Source organism: Penicillium concentricum, assembly GCF_028827145.1.
Source record: "Penicillium concentricum strain IBT 3081 chromosome Unknown utg000006l_segment0_segment0, whole genome shotgun sequence".
Lineage (NCBI taxonomy): Eukaryota > Fungi > Ascomycota > Eurotiomycetes > Eurotiales > Aspergillaceae > Penicillium > Penicillium concentricum.
In genome coordinates, this window is record NW_026622759.1 from 1,936,233 (window position 1) to 1,953,137 (window position 16,905).

General features: G+C 50.7%; 7 protein-coding genes across 7 annotated transcripts; 4 read left to right on the forward strand and 3 right to left on the reverse strand.

Annotated features, from left to right (window-relative positions):
* Positions 1-1,643: 1,643 nt before the first annotated feature.
* On the forward strand, positions 1,644-4,470 carry N7517_010926 (uncharacterized protein; the record flags this gene model as incomplete). Its single annotated transcript, XM_056728649.1, has 5 exons — positions 1,644-1,806; positions 1,949-2,433; positions 2,498-3,151; positions 3,209-3,622; positions 3,679-4,470. The coding sequence occupies 5 exons, from the start codon at positions 1,644-1,646 to the stop codon at positions 4,468-4,470; spliced, it is 2,508 nt and encodes an 835-aa protein (XP_056574464.1).
* Positions 4,471-4,910: 440 nt separating this feature from the next.
* N7517_010927 (putative TFIID and and SAGA complex TAF10 subunit) lies at positions 4,911-5,819 on the forward strand (the record flags this gene model as incomplete). Its single annotated transcript, XM_056728650.1, has 2 exons — positions 4,911-5,186; positions 5,382-5,819. The coding sequence occupies 2 exons, from the start codon at positions 4,911-4,913 to the stop codon at positions 5,817-5,819; spliced, it is 714 nt and encodes a 237-aa protein (XP_056574465.1).
* A 588-nt stretch (positions 5,820-6,407) lies between these two features.
* On the reverse strand, positions 6,408-6,978 carry N7517_010928 (mitochondrial 37S ribosomal protein uS19m; the record flags this gene model as incomplete). The annotated part of the gene is made up of 4 exons (XM_056728651.1): positions 6,408-6,450; positions 6,545-6,727; positions 6,844-6,859; positions 6,936-6,978. The coding sequence occupies 4 exons, from the start codon at positions 6,976-6,978 to the stop codon at positions 6,408-6,410; spliced, it is 285 nt and encodes a 94-aa protein (XP_056574466.1).
* A 244-nt stretch (positions 6,979-7,222) lies between these two features.
* Positions 7,223-8,637, reverse strand: N7517_010929 (inositol polyphosphate multikinase; the record flags this gene model as incomplete). Its single annotated transcript, XM_056728652.1, has 2 exons — positions 7,223-8,420; positions 8,558-8,637. 2 exons carry the CDS (start codon positions 8,635-8,637, stop codon positions 7,223-7,225), a joined length of 1,278 nt encoding a protein of 425 aa, XP_056574467.1.
* Positions 8,638-9,199: 562 nt separating this feature from the next.
* Positions 9,200-12,009, forward strand: N7517_010930 (uncharacterized protein; the record flags this gene model as incomplete). The annotated part of the gene is made up of 5 exons (XM_056728653.1): positions 9,200-9,850; positions 9,907-9,992; positions 10,045-10,062; positions 10,118-10,369; positions 10,428-12,009. 5 exons carry the CDS (start codon positions 9,200-9,202, stop codon positions 12,007-12,009), a joined length of 2,589 nt encoding a protein of 862 aa, XP_056574468.1.
* A 211-nt stretch (positions 12,010-12,220) lies between these two features.
* On the reverse strand, positions 12,221-13,410 carry N7517_010931 (quinone oxidoreductase family protein; the record flags this gene model as incomplete). Its single annotated transcript, XM_056728654.1, has 3 exons — positions 12,221-12,268; positions 12,323-12,497; positions 12,557-13,410. The coding sequence occupies 3 exons, from the start codon at positions 13,408-13,410 to the stop codon at positions 12,221-12,223; spliced, it is 1,077 nt and encodes a 358-aa protein (XP_056574469.1).
* Positions 13,411-14,620: 1,210 nt separating this feature from the next.
* Positions 14,621-16,855, forward strand: N7517_010932 (uncharacterized protein; the record flags this gene model as incomplete). Its single annotated transcript, XM_056728655.1, has 1 exon — positions 14,621-16,855. The coding sequence occupies one exon, from the start codon at positions 14,621-14,623 to the stop codon at positions 16,853-16,855; it is 2,235 nt and encodes a 744-aa protein (XP_056574470.1).
* Between the last annotated feature and the right edge of the window lie 50 nt (positions 16,856-16,905).

The following is a 16,905-nucleotide window of genomic DNA, read 5'->3' on the forward strand; positions in this document are numbered from 1 at the left end:
CAGAAAAGTATCATGACCGAATCTTCCACGGTTGGATTTTTGTGTGAATATTCATCATGGCTCAATTTGTCACCAAAGTGACATTTCCCCTAAGGTTGGGTTGGTAGATTCAAGGTTGCACGCGATTTATTCCTAGGTGAGATAGGATGACGCGCACAAACTATCCTAGAGTCGATGGAGTTTTCTATGCGATCAAAATACCTATATTCTCTATGTAGTAAAACTGAATTGGATATATCAGTATAATGATAGAATACCTACAAAACAAAATCTACCCTACATGTAGGCATCATCAGTGGAGAGATTGCCAGGTACCTGATACGCTAGTCTTAAAACGGCAGCCTACCCCTGTACCTGTCGACCATACAGGTACCATAGGTTGAATATGTGATGATATTTTACATACGTAGGTAGTATTTTCTTCCACAAAAGCCAATTCAAAGGAGATCGCATGAAAGTTTACAGTCTGAAATCTGACCCACCCTGAGTGACCTCGGATACCGATCCTCATGTTCTGTCAGGACAGGGGCGATGATGCTGTCAAGTGGAGACACAAGTGAGGTTACTACACATGTAGAGAGTTCACTACAGTAAAATCAATGGAGACACAGCCAAATATTCGTTAAACCGAGGTTTTCGCAAAGTCCAGGTCATCTGGTTTATATGTAGAATTATATACTAAAAAAACTCTCTAATATTGCTCTGCGTGTATACCTATAGCTGTCATACCTGTGACAACTTCTTCTACTTCTACAAAAGCTTTATAATTGACTGATTTTTACCTCGAGAGGAGGGCCGCTACTCCTGGGGAGCGCGACCTCTAGGAGGTGGACCGAGCTTTTAAGAAGTGGATATCAATCAGCGGAACATTCTAATTGGTCATGAGCGGATTAAGCCTCGATATAACGAATTTTGTATGGGAGGAAGAGTAAAATACTGAACTTCGCAGTAAGCAGGGAAATTCGTTATTATTACTATGGTGAATTAATTGAAGCACCAGCTTTCGATCGTAAAAACTAGGTATTCGTTATATGCGGATTCGTTATAGACCGGTTTTACTGTACTTAATTGGACAATTGTTGGATCGATAATGGTGTGATTCTCCTAGGACTATTTCAATCCTCTGTTAGTATGGATGTTTCTTCCGAAAGGCTGTCTTTGTATCACACTATGCTTTGGCAGAACACCGGAAAATCTCCCGAGTCACGGGTTATCGTAGATCTGATAAATGATAAGAAATAAGATTTCCCCGGATTCAACAGCCAAAGGACTTAGAGATGGGTTTCATGCTAGGTAAAACAAGTTGTAGAAGGATGAACAGTAGCTATACTACATAATTTAATGGTAGTGCCTTTCTACTGGTGTGCGAGACCAAAATAGGTTCAAATTATGTACCTTTTGTATGGTACACACACAGAAAGGATACGTGTGCACTGACAACGTAAGGACACGCACAACTCAAAAGTCAGTCACGCACTCCTGACCAAAATTTCATTCCCTCTCCTCCATCTACCTCTCTACCTACTTCTCCCCCACGCACCATTTCTTCCAGCCCACGCTTCCACCCATCTTCTTCGAAATTCCACCGCCCGGCAGAAAAATCATCTTTTCGCTCCTCCATCCTTCTTCCGCAAGCCCTACAAATGCGCCCTACCCCTAAGCCCTCATTTCTGCTCTCGGAAGTTGATACCCCGACCCTAGGCAGGCGCTTTGTCCAAATGGTCGAGACTCGAGGCACGCGGCCATCATTCGATGGCCAGGAAACATCTGACTTTCCTCCCTTCCCTTCCGACGGAGGTGACATTGGTAAGTGTTCTCTTCAAACGCCTCATCCGATCGTCCCGTTCACCAGCCTTGACCACTCCCCACCCATACATATCACCCTCACCGCCAATGAACCTCAATGTAACCTTGGAATCAATACTCACCATTTAAATCTGTATCATAGACCAAAAAGTGCCTCATTCCCTCGATGATGCGGAACATGGCTCGCCTCCGGCTGCCAAAAAGCGCCGTACAGACGATGGCCCCGACGGTGATATTTCTCTGCCCAACGAAGTCATCTTGATGGCCGATCAGCATGGCCCTGGTCACAAAATCGAAGAAGAATTGGCCTCGGCTCTCGGCGAAGGCGTTATTGACACCGTCGAGCAAACCGATCCTAATGTAAACCAAACTCTTCAGCATGCTACCCATGACACCCATGATACCCCCGGAGTCGCGACCACCCAGGACGGTACATCTGACCTCAACAACGACGTGGCCACAATCATTTCCGAGATCATGGATCACACAGAGCGCCAGGAACAAACTGTCGCAATGGGACCTCAAGAACTACCGCCGTCGAACGATTTCCCGGGAGCTAGAGGTTTTGCTTTCCTCAAGGCTAACTCTCACCTCAAGATTCAGAGTCTCCCTATCTTGGATAATCTTGTGAGTGGAATTGATATTATTTACGTGATCTCAGTCTCCTAACATTTTCCCAATCACTTCTTAGTCTACGCAAATCTTGTCGTTCCTTTCCAAGAACACCTACCAAGACCTCACTGCTATGGTGTCCGAACCTGACTCCGAAAATGGACAAGCATATGCCACCATGCGCTCCTTGTTCGATCACACAAAGCGCGTCTACACCGTCAAGCACTCATTCCTTCAGCCTACAGACCTTGAAATCACAGACCCTTCTCAAGTTGATGTCATTCGCAAAGCGAACCTGGCGTCTTTTGTCTCGAGTATCTTCGGATCTCAGGAAATTGGATTTGCGGACCTCAACGATCATTTCCTAGACGTGTTTGTTCCTGAAGGTGGTCGTTTACTGAAGGTCCAAGGTGCTTTGTACCTCGAACTCAAGACGCAGGCTTTCATCGCAGCCATGCATAACAAATCCCTCACCCGCACACAGCTCCTCTATAATCTGTTCCCGGACGATATGGAACAGCGGTTGCTGGCGAGACGTCCTGGCACCAGACAGCTGGCACCATCTGAGACGGATTTCGTAAATCGCCTAACCTCTCGCCGTGACATCCTTCTCAATGAGATCAACAACGAGGAAGCGCTGAATGCCCTGCCGGACAAGTACCACTGGGAAGATTTCCTCCGAGATCTTAGCTCGTACATTTCGAAGAACTTTGATGCCATTAATACTCAACAGGTTCGTTTGTTGCCTTCATGTTTTCTCAAATGTTGTCCTTGTGCTAATATGATCTAGGGAAAGAAAGCTGTCAAGGGACGTCAACCTTCGAGTTCCAATGGCGATGCTCACGAGTCACCCAACACCACTCACCAGGGTCAGTTCTCACTCAACCAACAAGTTGAAGTCCCGGTGGACCGAAACATGCATGGTGACCTTGTTGCGCGTGCTGCCCGAGCTGCCCAGATTGCCCTACAGGGCCATGGCCTCCGACGCTCTCAGCAGCAGTCGCAACAACAGCATCAACAACAGCCCCAACAGACTCAGTCTCAGGCTAGTCCGTCGCCTCTGCCGCAGCAACCCCAGCACCAGCAGCCGCCGCCTCCACAACAGCATCAACCGCAGCAGCAACAGCAACAGCAACAGCAGCAGACGAGCCAAACAGAGAACCAGTATCTTCATGGCTACACCGCTGCCCAACAACCGCAGCCAGCTCACCAACAATATCATCATAGTCCCACCCCCCTGGAGGCTATCAAACACAGCAGGCCTCGCCCTTGACTTTCCAACAGAGCCCGTTGCAGGCCACCTTCCAGCAATACAACCCCAATGCTGCGCAAGCTATGCAAGCGAGGGCAAATGGCATGTCCTCCAACCATGGATATATGCCGGGGATCCCCCATTACTCTCAGTCACAGCCCACTCAGGTTCTCTACGAGCGTGCGCGAATGGCCGCATCCGCCAAGTCTTCTCCAACTAGCCGCAAATCTGGCCTTCCCAGCCAACGTCGACCCTGGACCACCGAAGAAGAGAATGCGTTGATGGCCGGCCTGGACCGCGTTAAGGGTCCCCACTGGAGTCAAATTCTTGCCATGTTTGGACCTGGTGGAACGATCAGTGAAGCCCTCAAAGATCGCAACCAGGTGCAGCTGAAGGACAAGGCTCGCAACTTGAAGCTCTTCTTCTTGAAGAGTGGGATTGAAGTACCATACTACCTGAAGTTCGTCACTGGTGAACTGAAAACCCGCGCTCCTGCCCAGGCAGCCAAGCGGGAAGCCCGCGAGAGACAGAAGAAGCAGGGCGAAGAAGACAAGGCTCATGTGGAAGGAATCAAGGGTATGATGGCCCTTGCTGGAGCTCATGGGGCACCCGTGTCGGGACATGATATGTCCGCCTCGCCTAGCCTTCCACCGGATGCCAACAGCCAATCCGTGTTTGATCAAACCGCGGAACAAAACCTCATGCAGACTCTGAGCCAGGAGGTACACGGAAGTCAGTACCCTCAGCATGCTCAGCAAACTCCTGACCACATCGATCCTCACATGCAGTTGGGTCAGTAGAGGATTGTCATATGCAACCATTTATTTGAATTAGCTTTTCGTCCGCAAGCTTCTGAGCTTCGGATTTGCAGTTTCGTTTCGGAGTCTAGGGCTGGATTGAGATTTGTTCCTTCGGGAACCACATTTGTTTTACTATGGGGATTGCCACATTGCGCCGGATTGGGTTGCTTTTATTGCATTCCACGTGTATGAGTACATAGTTGATAGGTTCAAAATGAATAATGAAAAAAAGAAGCACCCTTATAGATGTACAAAGTAGCCCTGTAAAAAAAAAGCACCCCGAGGTCCACCTAGAGATGGTCCGTGCACTACCCGTGTGACTTTGAATCTCCCTATAAACGAACGTATAACCGCCATTGATTGGCCTTGTACTTGGAAGTCTGCAGCCCAATCTCAATTGAAGGATACTTGCAGGGGTTTTCCGCCGATATTTGCCCATCATGGCCGACTCTCAAACATCGCAACCTCCCCAACCTACACCTCAGAACGGATCACAAGAACATCCCCCTCCGTCCGAATCAGAAGATCACATCAAAACCGAACCTGATCTTGATGCTTCCATCGAAAAAGACGTCGAGATGAACACAGACAACCAGACCGGAGCGAACGCGAATGCGGCGCCTGGCCAAGATCCCATGGCCCCTGCGCCAGAACCCTCCAAGAAGGAAACAAGCTTGCGCGAGTTCCTTGGTAAGATGGACGACTATGCACCAATTGTAAGTCATCTCTGAAACAAGCCTGTAATCTCTCTGAGCTTCCCCTGATCCCTCGGTCACACACGGCGGACTACGTCCCCGCCACCATGCCATCTACCCTAAGATTCCGCCCGAGCATGTGAAAGCAAGACCCAGACACGAGATCTATCAGATAACCCAAGGAAAAGTAAAAGAAAACTAACCCTCGATATCCAGATCCCCGACGCAGTTACAGCCCACTACCTCACCCTCGCCGGTCTCCCACCACCAGGCACAGGGCCCGGCCAAACTCCACCGCACCTCGCGCGCCTCCTGGCACTCGCCGCGCAAAAGTTCGTCTCAGACATCGCAGCGGACTCGTACCAGTTTGCACGCATCCGCGCCTCAAACAGCTCCTCCGCAAACAACCCTATCGGCAGTCTAGCAGCTGCAGCTGGTATCGGTGCTCCAGCCGGCGCAGGTGCCCCAGCTCCTGGCGGTGATGGCGGCAAGGGTAACAAAGCCGGCACTCATCTCGGTATCCAGCGGCCTGGATTTGGAGGCGGTGGCTCTGGTGGTTCTGGTCAAGGACGCACGGTGTTGACCATGGAGGACCTTGGAATGGCTGTTTCGGAATATGGGGTCAGCGTGAAGCGAGGCGAGTTTTACAGGTAGTACGGTGGTGGAAACTGGGGGGTTGTTGTCTGTGCCCTTTTTTATTTGCACTTTTCCCCATCATTTGTCTTTTGCGTTTTGAGGGATGGCGTTTAGGTGTGCAAATGGTCTTGAGTGACCTGGGATCATGACTGCATTGTTAGTCTGGGCTGGTGGCTGGGCGGATCCAATGGATGGCGTTTTCTCTTTACAATTGCGATTTGTTACTAGAATCTATGTATGCAATGCTTTAGATACTAGTTATGGAATAATATGAACATTTCCCATGTGTTGTTGGCTTGGAAATGTGCTATACGGTTTGTAAGAACAGAGTATATTGAACTAGGAGCAGTGATTAACAGGGCATTGACATATTTGCCTTTCTGTGTAGATTCTATATTTGGGAACTGTATACTCGTCACATTGCACTTTACGATTTGCAGCATGCATCTAGGAAAAAGAAGAATGTATATTGAACTCCGACCCAAAAGCAGCTAATGTCACATGGACCCCAACGATATATCTGTACATAGTGTGGCAAAATAAAGAGATGCAATGCAGCTCTCCCAGCGCAAAGAGATATCTGCACTAGGCAATTATGCGAATCGTTTATTTGTTCTTAGACTGCTTGTATGTGAAGCGCTTGCGGGTCCTATAGAGCAAATGCAAGGTTAGCAACTAACCACATCACCCCGAACCTGCTCATCATGCTCATGCTGAGTAGGCGTAGAAAGATGTATACATACGCAACATATTCTCCAAGCTTGCGTCCGACCATCTCCTCTGTCACCTGGATCTCAACGTATGTCTTGCCATTGTGCACAGCAAAGCGCAGGCCGACAAAGTTGGGGAGGATGGTTGCGGCGCGTTTCGTGGTGCGAATCGGGGGTGTGTTTGCTGGAGGAGGGAGGGTGCGTGGGAGAGGGAGGCTGTTTGGGATTATCGAGTCAGCTTTTTGTTTCAGTATGAGATAGTCCCATTGTGAGAAGGTTTTCTAAGTTCTAAGGGCGGGTTTGGTTTCTATTCGGCATTGGATGTCACGTACGGGACAATGTTTGGGCCTGTTGCAAGTGTTAGCGTGTGGTCTCTAAGGAATTGATCTTGGAATAGAGATCTCTAAGATCTGACGAGACTCACCTTTCCAGACCGACCGGCCGAAAAGGGCGCGTGTGGGGAACATTTTGACTTGAGGGTTTCCGCAGCTGCGATTCCGCGATGTTGAAGATCGATGTCGAAGTCTCGGCGGGATTATGTCAGCAATTTCATATGGCGTTCAAATACTACAAGAATGAACACAATAAATTGGCTGATAAATGAAGATATGTTCTAGCTAATTGAAAAACGAAATCAAATAAAAACTGTAAGATAGCAGTGCGCCCAACGGCTGCCAGCAACTGTGGGCACATGCAATTCTATACTCCATTTCACTCTGCCAGCTCCTCAAAGACCTTGACAAGGCTGCGCACACCCCTGAGAAGATTCTCATCCGGGCCCTGTCCAGGGGTCCAAGTGGCATGTGCGAAATCAATCACGCGGAGGGCATGGACTTTGGGAATTTCCTCCTCCTCGTCATCGTCCTCTTCGGGCATCTGCATGGTTGCGGGATCAATGTTGATATTGATAGCCTGTTGGGGCATTCCATCACCAAGCTGGACATTGACCATCTCCAAGGCTTCTTGAGGAAGTTCAAATTCCTCATCCTCTTCTTCTTCTTCATCCCAAGAACGGGGTGCTGGGGCTTTCTGCTCCTCTTCAATCGCATGCTCCATCGCTTCGATATCTCCTTCGTAGACCACCAGCACACTCGCAGAGTACATCCGACTCTCTTCAGATTCGAGGACCCGCTGGAGATTTTTCAATTCTTCCGCCAAGCGCTGGGCGACCATCTTTGATCGGTCTATCTTGCCCGCCTTTGCGCCAGCAAGGAAAGTTTCAAACCCTTGCTTGACAGTATCCTCATTGAAAGAGCGGCCGTACCACTTGTCAAACCGCCGGTAGCCATCCTTCTCGATAACCTCGCCCTTCTCACCCTCTGCGCCCTCGTATTTCGTAGCGTACGGATCTGTCCGTTCGCCCTCATCGGTCTCCCCATCGTGGCCAGTCCAGACTTTCATGCCCGCAATGCGATATCCAAGGCTAGAGCTGGTAGTTTCCTTAGAGACATCATCAAGCTTCTTCCGCTTCTCGAGCGGGGAATCGTCGGCCCATAAACGCGCGCCGAGCTTAACGTCCAGCACGTTCGGCCGACGGAACCCACAGGCGATGTTCTCCAGCACGATCGACAAGCCAGTATCAATTTTCTTGCCTCCGGAGGGTACCCATGCTGCTTCCTCCTTGGCAGGGGCGCCGTCTTCGGGGGTGGAGGCTGTGTGGGATGGAGGTTGGCTAGGGAGGGAGGAATCGGTTACGTCGCCAGATTCGGGGAGTGGAAGGGCGCCAGATTCTCGGGCGGCAGCGATCGCGAGCGGTTGCTGTTGCTCGGAGGATGAGAGCGATCCGACGTAGAGTGGCATAAACTCCTGGAATGCGGGGTGGAGCGCGCTAGATTCGTAGAATTCTACCTCCTGTCGCGTGCATGGTTTCGCGATCAAGGCGCCGGAGGGCGTACAGCGAACGCCCTCGCTGGAGAGAAATACCTTGTTAGTATGGACATAGATTTGATATCGTGCTCAGGTCCGCCGGGGTTGGTTTTCTTCTGCGCACCCGGTTGGGTAATGCGGGATGTTGCGCTAGGAACAGAGCGGGAGTGTGAAACTTACTGTCCCGCAGCAGCATGATCAAAAGGGACTAGGTCCTCGCTGCCTAGCTGTGTCTTTCGACTTTCTGGTTTCGAAGGCATTTTGATACTCGGCTTGACTTGATGTCTGTATTTCGGACCCAAACAATTGGAATAGACCTGAGACGAGGACCTTCCCAGATAGTTTACAGCTTTAAGCTTGGCAATTAGACGAGGTGAATTTGAATAAATGTCAATATGAAGTGAGATAGGTGAAGAAGCCAACATCTCCGAAACGGAGATGAGGGGGGCGATGTCATTTTCGGCCCTAACTCCATATCTATACCCGCGATCTATACTTGTTTTCAATATTCAATTAATTTGATTCTCTTTTCTATTTAAGAGAGTATGAGTTAGTTGCTGTACATTAATATGTAAATTCTGATCAAGTGAAAGAGACATAAATTATGAGTTTTGTTTGATCTCATCGCCATCCCCGGCCAACAACATCACTAAGCATCACGACTAAGCAACCCATCCATTGATTCCAAGGTTGCCCATGGGCCCTCCAAGATTGCCTATTTAGTCTTTTCTCTGCTTTGATCTTTGCTTTCTCCTTCATTGCTTCCATTGCTTCAACGACGCAGAATCACCATTCTTTCAAACATCACCTTCATCATTCATCATGGATGATAATCCTGATCCCGCGCGGGAAGGCAATTTGTCTATTGAAACTACTCAGTCACTGGAGTCTAGTGCCTCCCTGGAGCTTATGAAGCCCACTGAAGCCATGTCGACTGGTGACGGTGCCACTGTTCACCTTGGCCCCGTCAACCCCGACCAAGAGCATACCGAAGCTACCAAGGGAGAATCTTCTGCTCTGCAGTCGGCTTCCAAGCTTCATAAAGCGTCTTCTAGGCCTAAGGTTGCTCATGTTCATTTCCTTAACCCGGCTGAGCTTGAAAGGTTGAAGGTTGCATCCAATGATGTGAGTGTCCCGACTCGGTCTAACCAGGTCCTAATCACTTTAGTGTCCCAGATAAAATATTATGCTAACAGCAATTTAAAGACCAGGGAGCCTTACAAAAATATCTCGGAGGTTCTAGCTGAAGCTGGGGCCCTTCCCGAAGCAACTGGTCGTTCCGCCGCTGCTAAACAGCCAGAGAGAAATACTAACATCTCGGATGTGAACGATGATGCAGACTTGGAGAAAGTGTCCAAGGTTGGATTCAAGCATGATCCAGACGAGGAAAGGGCTCTCGCAAATGTGGAACTGGACGTTGGTCGTTCGAATAAAAAGAAGAATAAGAGACGCCCCAAGAGTCAGAGGGGAGAGGTAAGACTGCGACACTGATGCGTACCCGGCCAGGTTTTGTCTAACAGTCTCTATAGAACGCGCCCACCGGATTCGAACCTTTCTATGCCGATGCACCAATTACTCCAGCGGAATTTGAGGAGAACAAAACGATCTATGATCCGTACGTACATTTATACCCCCCAAATGAGACAGTTTCTAACTCTTAATGACAGTGCTTTGCCAATTCTTGAGTAAGATTCTTGAAGCTTATCCATCACATACTACTTACTAATGTGACCCATATAGTCGAATTGACGAGGGCATCAAGCGCTTCTTGTACAAGCGACGTCTTGAGCCCTACAGACGCAAGGTTTTTCTCAAGTATCTGCAGTATGGCGGTGTCAGCGTGGGCCCCAATCATTCCCAAGGAGTGACTCCTTCAGAATTGAAGGAAATGACCAAAGAAGAGGCAATGCAAGCTCGCTGCACCACGGCCATCTTTCCCAAGAGAGGAAAGCCATACCCGATCGACTTTAACGCTGTTGCCACTGGCTACCTGTGAGTATCGAGCCATCTAAACATCTATTTGTGGTCACATATGCTAACTTGTTGATAGGACCGGGTACTACATGGGTTATTACAACCCTGATACTGAGGAGGAGATCAAGGTCTGCACTGATACAATGAAGAATTTCTTCTCTTACCTGCTCTATCACGATGTTTGCCCCGAGCAAACTGAAGATCTTCAGGAAGCCCGAAGGACTTGCGATCGGTCTGCCAAGGAGCTGTGGATGAACCAGCAACTTGTCCACCATTCAGGCCCCGGAGACTTCAACCGCGGTTGCTCCATGCTGTTTGGCGGATACTACTTCGAGGATGTGGATGACCCCGATGCTTGGACCAATGTTCGACACGCTGATCAAAAGGCCTTCACCAGTGACATCGCTCGCAAGGTCGTCAAATATGCCATTGCGATTGCCGGAAATGATCGGACTGCTCGCAAATTCAAGATTCTCGCCGACATGGACCTAATCGAAGCCAAGCAGGTCGAAGACATCGATGGATTCGAGGTGATCTCAGTGGAGGCCCCTACCGAGGAAACCATCGCATACTACAAGGAGCTGGGTCCCGATCTCATTCCAGTGGGCAAGGTTCGAGCTAAGGAATTCCGTGATCCCGCCAGAGGTCCCTTTGACCTCGCTCCCTGGGAAAAGGTCGACTGGGATGCTGGTTTTGCCCCGGCCTTTGAGTTCGAATTCCTCCTCGAAGCCGATTTCTTCGTCAATCTCTTGCCCGGCATGAAGATCATCACGACCGTCTATGAGACCAACTTCGGACAGTACTACTTCGACGAAATCCTCTCAGTCCTGCCAACCTTTTACAAGTTCTTGTACAATGACTGGATGATGGACTACGTGGAGCCTATGCCTATTAACTTCATCCCCGACGAGGAGGAAGTTGCACGCCGCCGCGCAAAGGACTCTATCATTGAGCCTCCCGAGCCCACCCCGGCCGAGTGGGCTATGCACATCTTGACCCACGAGCTGAACCATCATGTCACGCCGGATGATCATCCCATGAGAGCCATTTGGGAAGTGGTCCATGCCCTTCAATGTTTCGGCTGGGACATGGAGGAAATCAAATGGTTGATGAACATGCCCAAGGATCCGTATCCGGAGAGAGGCAGGCGACACATGGCCCAGGGAGAACCGCGCCCAGTTCGCCTTAGCAACGAGGATCGCGGTGTTCCATTTGACGAGACTCCTTTCCAGCGCCTTAATCGGATTATCGGATATTACAAAAATCCCGAAAGAACCAAGCCTGTTTTCGACCCGGAGATCATGGCAAAGGCTCTTAGCGGCAGAAAGAAGCAGGTTGAAAAACAGATCATACAAGCTGGCCAGGCTGCAAAGGCTCTCCAAGAGCACAAGAAGGATATTGAAAAGGAACAGGAAAAGGTAGCAGCCCACATTGCGAAGCTTCGTAAGGAGCAAAAAGAGCAGATGGAAATGCAGATCAAGCAAGCCGCCGAGGATGCAAAGGAACAAGCCCAGCTAGCAGCCCAGATTGCGAAGGAGCAGGGGCCCGAGGTACAGCCCTGTCAAGGACCGACAGACAGCCTGGCAACCCAGACTTTGAAGGAGGCCATTGATAAGAACAAGGAAATCAAGGGTGAACTGGAGGGAGAGGATCAGTGACTGAAATGTCGTTGAGTGCAGCCATCTGGTTACTACGTGATCATTCTGCTGCGAATCTGCCGGGACTTTTTCCAAATAGTTTTTTACTCAAATGCTGAACCAGAAATGAAACCCATATGAATATCCAGAAATATTCACACCCTTGAATCGTAATCTTACTTTATCTATAGATCATATTGTGTTTGTATTGTTTAAGAGGTCACGTCCTGCTTCAAGGCTTCACGAGTGGCTTTCCCATGGTCTTCCGTCCTTCAAGGTCCTGTCGAACGGGTTAGACTACTACAATCTCACGCAAAGAACAAAGACTACATACCTTGTGCACCTGAGCAATCTCCTCTAGCGGATAGATTTTGTGGATCTTGGTCTTGAGTTGACCTGATTTCAGCAGGCCGAACAGCTCGTTACTGTAGGACTCGAACTCTTCACGGGTCTGAATGTATCCGAAAAGCGACGGGCGAGCAATCTTGACACACTTGGGGGTAAGTTTTCTATTGAGATATCATTAGTATCACCAATCAAGACCAATATAGAGAGGAAAGAGCCATACGCAAGAGGAATCGGGGGCACAGGTCCGCTAGCATTGCCAAACCAAACGATGGTACCCTTGCGCTTGACAGCTTCCAAGCTTCCTTCCCAGGTATCTTTGCCGACAGAATCATAGACAACATCGACACCGCGACCACCAGTAACCTCCTTAACCTTCTTAACCCAGTCCTTATCCTCCTCACTGCGGTAATCAATCACTACATCAGCACCGAGGCTCTTCACAAGCGCACACTTCTCCGCGCCGCCAGCGGTACCAATAACCTTGGCACCCATAGTCTTCAAAATCTGCGTCATAAGGAAGCCAGCACCACCAGCTGCAGCGTGAAGAAGAACCCAATCGCCCTTCTGCACGGGATAAGTCTCCTTTGCGAAAGCAAGTACCGTCATACCGCTCAGGAACGACGCCATGACATCCTCATCACTGATCCCCTCGGGGATCTTCACAGTGTAGGCCGCCGGCGCTGCGGTGTACTCCGCATACCCACCATTAGCCAACCATGCAACCCGATCGCCGACCTCAAAGCCGGAAGTCTCGGGACCGACAGCAGCGACGGTACCAGCGCCTTCGCGACCCAGGATCTCGGGCTTGGGTGAGGCGTATAGGCCTGTTCGGAAGTAGGTATCGATATAGTTTATGCCAGAAATGTTGTTGCGCACTAGCAGCTGTCCTGCTTGTGGGGTAGGAACTGGGTATGAGGTCTTGTATTGCAGTACTTCGGGGCCGCCGGTCTGCTCGACCACTACGGCCTTCATGGTTGTTGGGACGGACATGCTGCGAATTGTAATAAATTGGTTCAATGGAGCAATATGATTGCGAAGTACTGTGAATCGACTACTGCGAAGAGATCGAAACATATTAAGTAGGTGGGGGATGTAGAGATAGGAAGGTCTTCACATTTGTCATCGATCCCCGCAATCCATCTCCACAACCCGGCGGAATTGTTGCGCTTCTCTTCTCTTCTCTTCTCTTTGTTAATCACCAATTCCAATAGTTTCTATACAGAGACAGTTTGAAATTTCATGTGATTTATACAGGTTCACTCCCAAAAAAATCCAACATGATTGATATCTCGACTATTCAAACATCTCACAGGGATATGACGCCATTTCCGTCGGGCCGTCGGAACAAGGGTATACTTGCTATATTATACCCAACACAGCCTTGCAGCACAGACTTTCCAGGGACGATGATATCCAACAGATTCAATGCCGCTATATTTTCAAAGACAGGAAACTCACAGTGCTCACCAGAACTCCTGGTTTGATTTGCCGCCATATTGACGCTTCAGTTCTCCGTACTCCGTACGAGATGCAAGCCACCCGGAGCCCCATGAGGGGCCAATCTCCCACGACCCACGTCGGCATGTTGGCCTGCATGACAAGGGCGACATAGCGCCGACTTTGTATCATCTGCCGCCTGACTGCATCATGAAACTTTGGAAGACGAGAGATCTCCCCCGCTCCATACACTTGAGACAACACGCAGGCCATTAGCCTCGGATCGGTTCGAAGTTTCCTAACCCCAGGAAGGAAGATTTCCATTTGTTGCCTAATGATCTAGTGGTCTGATCTCTAAATAAATCGACCTGAAACGCGACGGCAGTACCCGGGAGGTTCCACTTCGTGCCCAATGATCAACAGGTCATAGCCACACACCCCTTTGTGATGATGACTCGACCATATGTTTCACGGGTTTTGCCTCGTGACTTCTCAGCCTGAAGCTATTCCTGTATTTTTGCTCTCGCCCAATCACTAAAATGGCCTATCAGATGTCCTTTTCCTCAGGGTGGTGCCCGATGCCCTCCACCATTGCTTATATACCCTTGTCCTCCCGGCTCGCGCACGCACTTTAAAGCGTGCACCTTTGTCTACTCTGAAATTTTTTCTCTCTGTTTCATACGTGACTTAGTTTCCTGCCCTGCAACATTTTTACTTTCCAAGTCCGACTATTTATACTATGAGCCATATTTCCCGAGCTATTCCTCGAGACGTCAACGCACCAGGTTAACGTCATAAAACAAACATATTCCACACTCTCTGCGTGGCCAAACCAATTTTCTTAGAAATGACTTTCTCTCGAAGCTCTCGACGGGCGCGATCGCAATGGCCTCCAGCGCCCTGCGTCGAGGAAGAACCCCAGTCCCTCTCGAAGGAGCTAAACGGCCTCTCCAAGCTTGGTGATAAGCCCGGGGTCGACGGTGTCCATAAGAGAGGGGCTGTCGATCAGTATCCCATCATAGTCTCTGCCGCCTCGCCCCCTCCATCATCTACCTCCCGTGAGAGTGTTCCCAGTGTGCCTGGGCTTGGGAGTGTGTCTTCGGATGAAAGTGCAGGGCCAATGACGCCGCCCGCTCAAGAGCCGATCTTTCGGAATACCGTCAGATTTGAGACAGATGAGAGGCCAAAACGTGCGCCGCCGTCAACCGCAAGTCAACCACGCGGCCCGCCATCTCGGCCTCCGGCCCAGCAACAGCCCACCCGTGAGCTTAATACACAGCGGGAACCCCAACCGCCCTCTCATAGCCGGGATGGCAATTCCAGCAGACGGCCGCCAATGCAAAATACGTCTCATGGCTCCCGTGGACCGAGCGTGCCGGATCGCAGTGGTGCTCGAGCTCCCGTGCACGACAAGGCCCATCTACAACCACTCAAGTCTTCCATTGGCCGATCCAACAGTGCAAGGCATGCACCTTCAGCAACACGTCCAATGCAAGAGCGGTTTCGACGGGAGCCTAGCTTGGGGTATTTGTCAGATTCGGCCACCACGTACAACAGACCGCCCTCACAACAGCCCCAGGCACCTGTGCCCACGGTTCCTGTATCAGCTCTGGCAAATGGGCCTACCCTCGCGGAACGCATAGACGAGAAGCTTCGCCAGCGACAAGAACAGCGGGATCCGGGGTCTATGTCGGATCCGGAGGTGCGACAGATTCCCACAACTGTGAAGCCTGTCAAACCAGTTCCTCTCGACATCTCTCTGCCCCCTCCGCCTCCTGCTCCTGCTACAGCATCACACTCACCTTCACGTGGGCCTTCGCATGTCCCAGCGCAACGAGCACAGCAGGAACTGTCCCCAGCTTCGCGTGCTCGCGCGGCCTCAGTGACAATGCCACCCACCCGGTCGATGTCTGGATCTCGCCATCCCTCGCGGCCAGCACCCGAGATAGCCAAGCCTACATCAACCCAACTCACAACCCAACTCAACCCTGAGAGGCCGCTAGCTCCTACTGCACCGACTCGACCCCAAGGCACATCACCACAGCGCCCCGGCTCAGTGGGCCTGGGGCTCTCTCCGTGCCCGCGAACCATCGCCGTAGCAGGCTACCAAGATTGGTATACGCTCAAAGGCCTCACCCACTTGGACATCTGCCCGTCCTGCATGAGTCAAATTGCACACTCCCGCTACCGCGACTACTTCATCCCCAGCATCTCAAAGCCAGCCGGGCAAAAGACACGCTGCGCCTTCGCCAACGCATGGACCCGTCTCGCCTGGGCTCAGATGATAAAAAAGCAACACGACAGCCTAGAGCTCCTGTACCAAATGACACGCCCACCACCGGGCACGCGCCCCTGTCCCGGCCGCATCGTCGCCGAACAATCCTGGCACCGCATCTACGACCCCGAAACCGGCGGCGACCTGGCCGGCTTCAACGTCTGCAACAACTGCGCGCGTAACATCCGCATCCTAATGCCCAGCCACCGCGAGACCTTCCAGCTAAACCCAGACCCCGCCGAGCGGGTATGCGACTTCGTAACCTCCAGTCCGCGATTCGTGAAATTCATCGATCTCCTCGACGGATCAGCTTCGCGCGCTGAATCAGACTCCTCACGCACCCGCCGCCCAGATACGCGCGAGTTCCTCAACTATGCGCGGCGCAAGGTCGTGCTGCGTGATTGTCGTCGTGATAGGCCTACTCTTAGTACGTGGCACTTTATCCCGTCGCTTCCGGAGATGTGTGTTTGCGAAGACTGTTACGATGAAGTTGTTTGGCCGCTGGCTAGATCAAACCATGCTATTGCGTGCATGGTTACGACGAAGATGCGCATCTTGCCTGGTGATGGGCCTGGTCGGACTCGGGAGGCGAGTTGTCAGCTTTACTCCCCACGTATGCGAGCGAAGTTCCGGGAGGCGGTTGTTCGGGATGATTTTGGGTTGCTGAGGTCTGTTGCGCAGAGGAGGGTTGAGGCTGAGAGGCGGTTCCTTGATCGGAGGGAAGAGTTGTTGGTTGCTCAGTCGAAGGGGTATGATTGTGATGAGGAGATGAGGAAGGCTGTTGATGAGTGGAGGAGGTGGGAATGATTATGGCTGGTTGTCTGTCTAGTTCGGGTTTGATTTCTGGAAAAGCATGT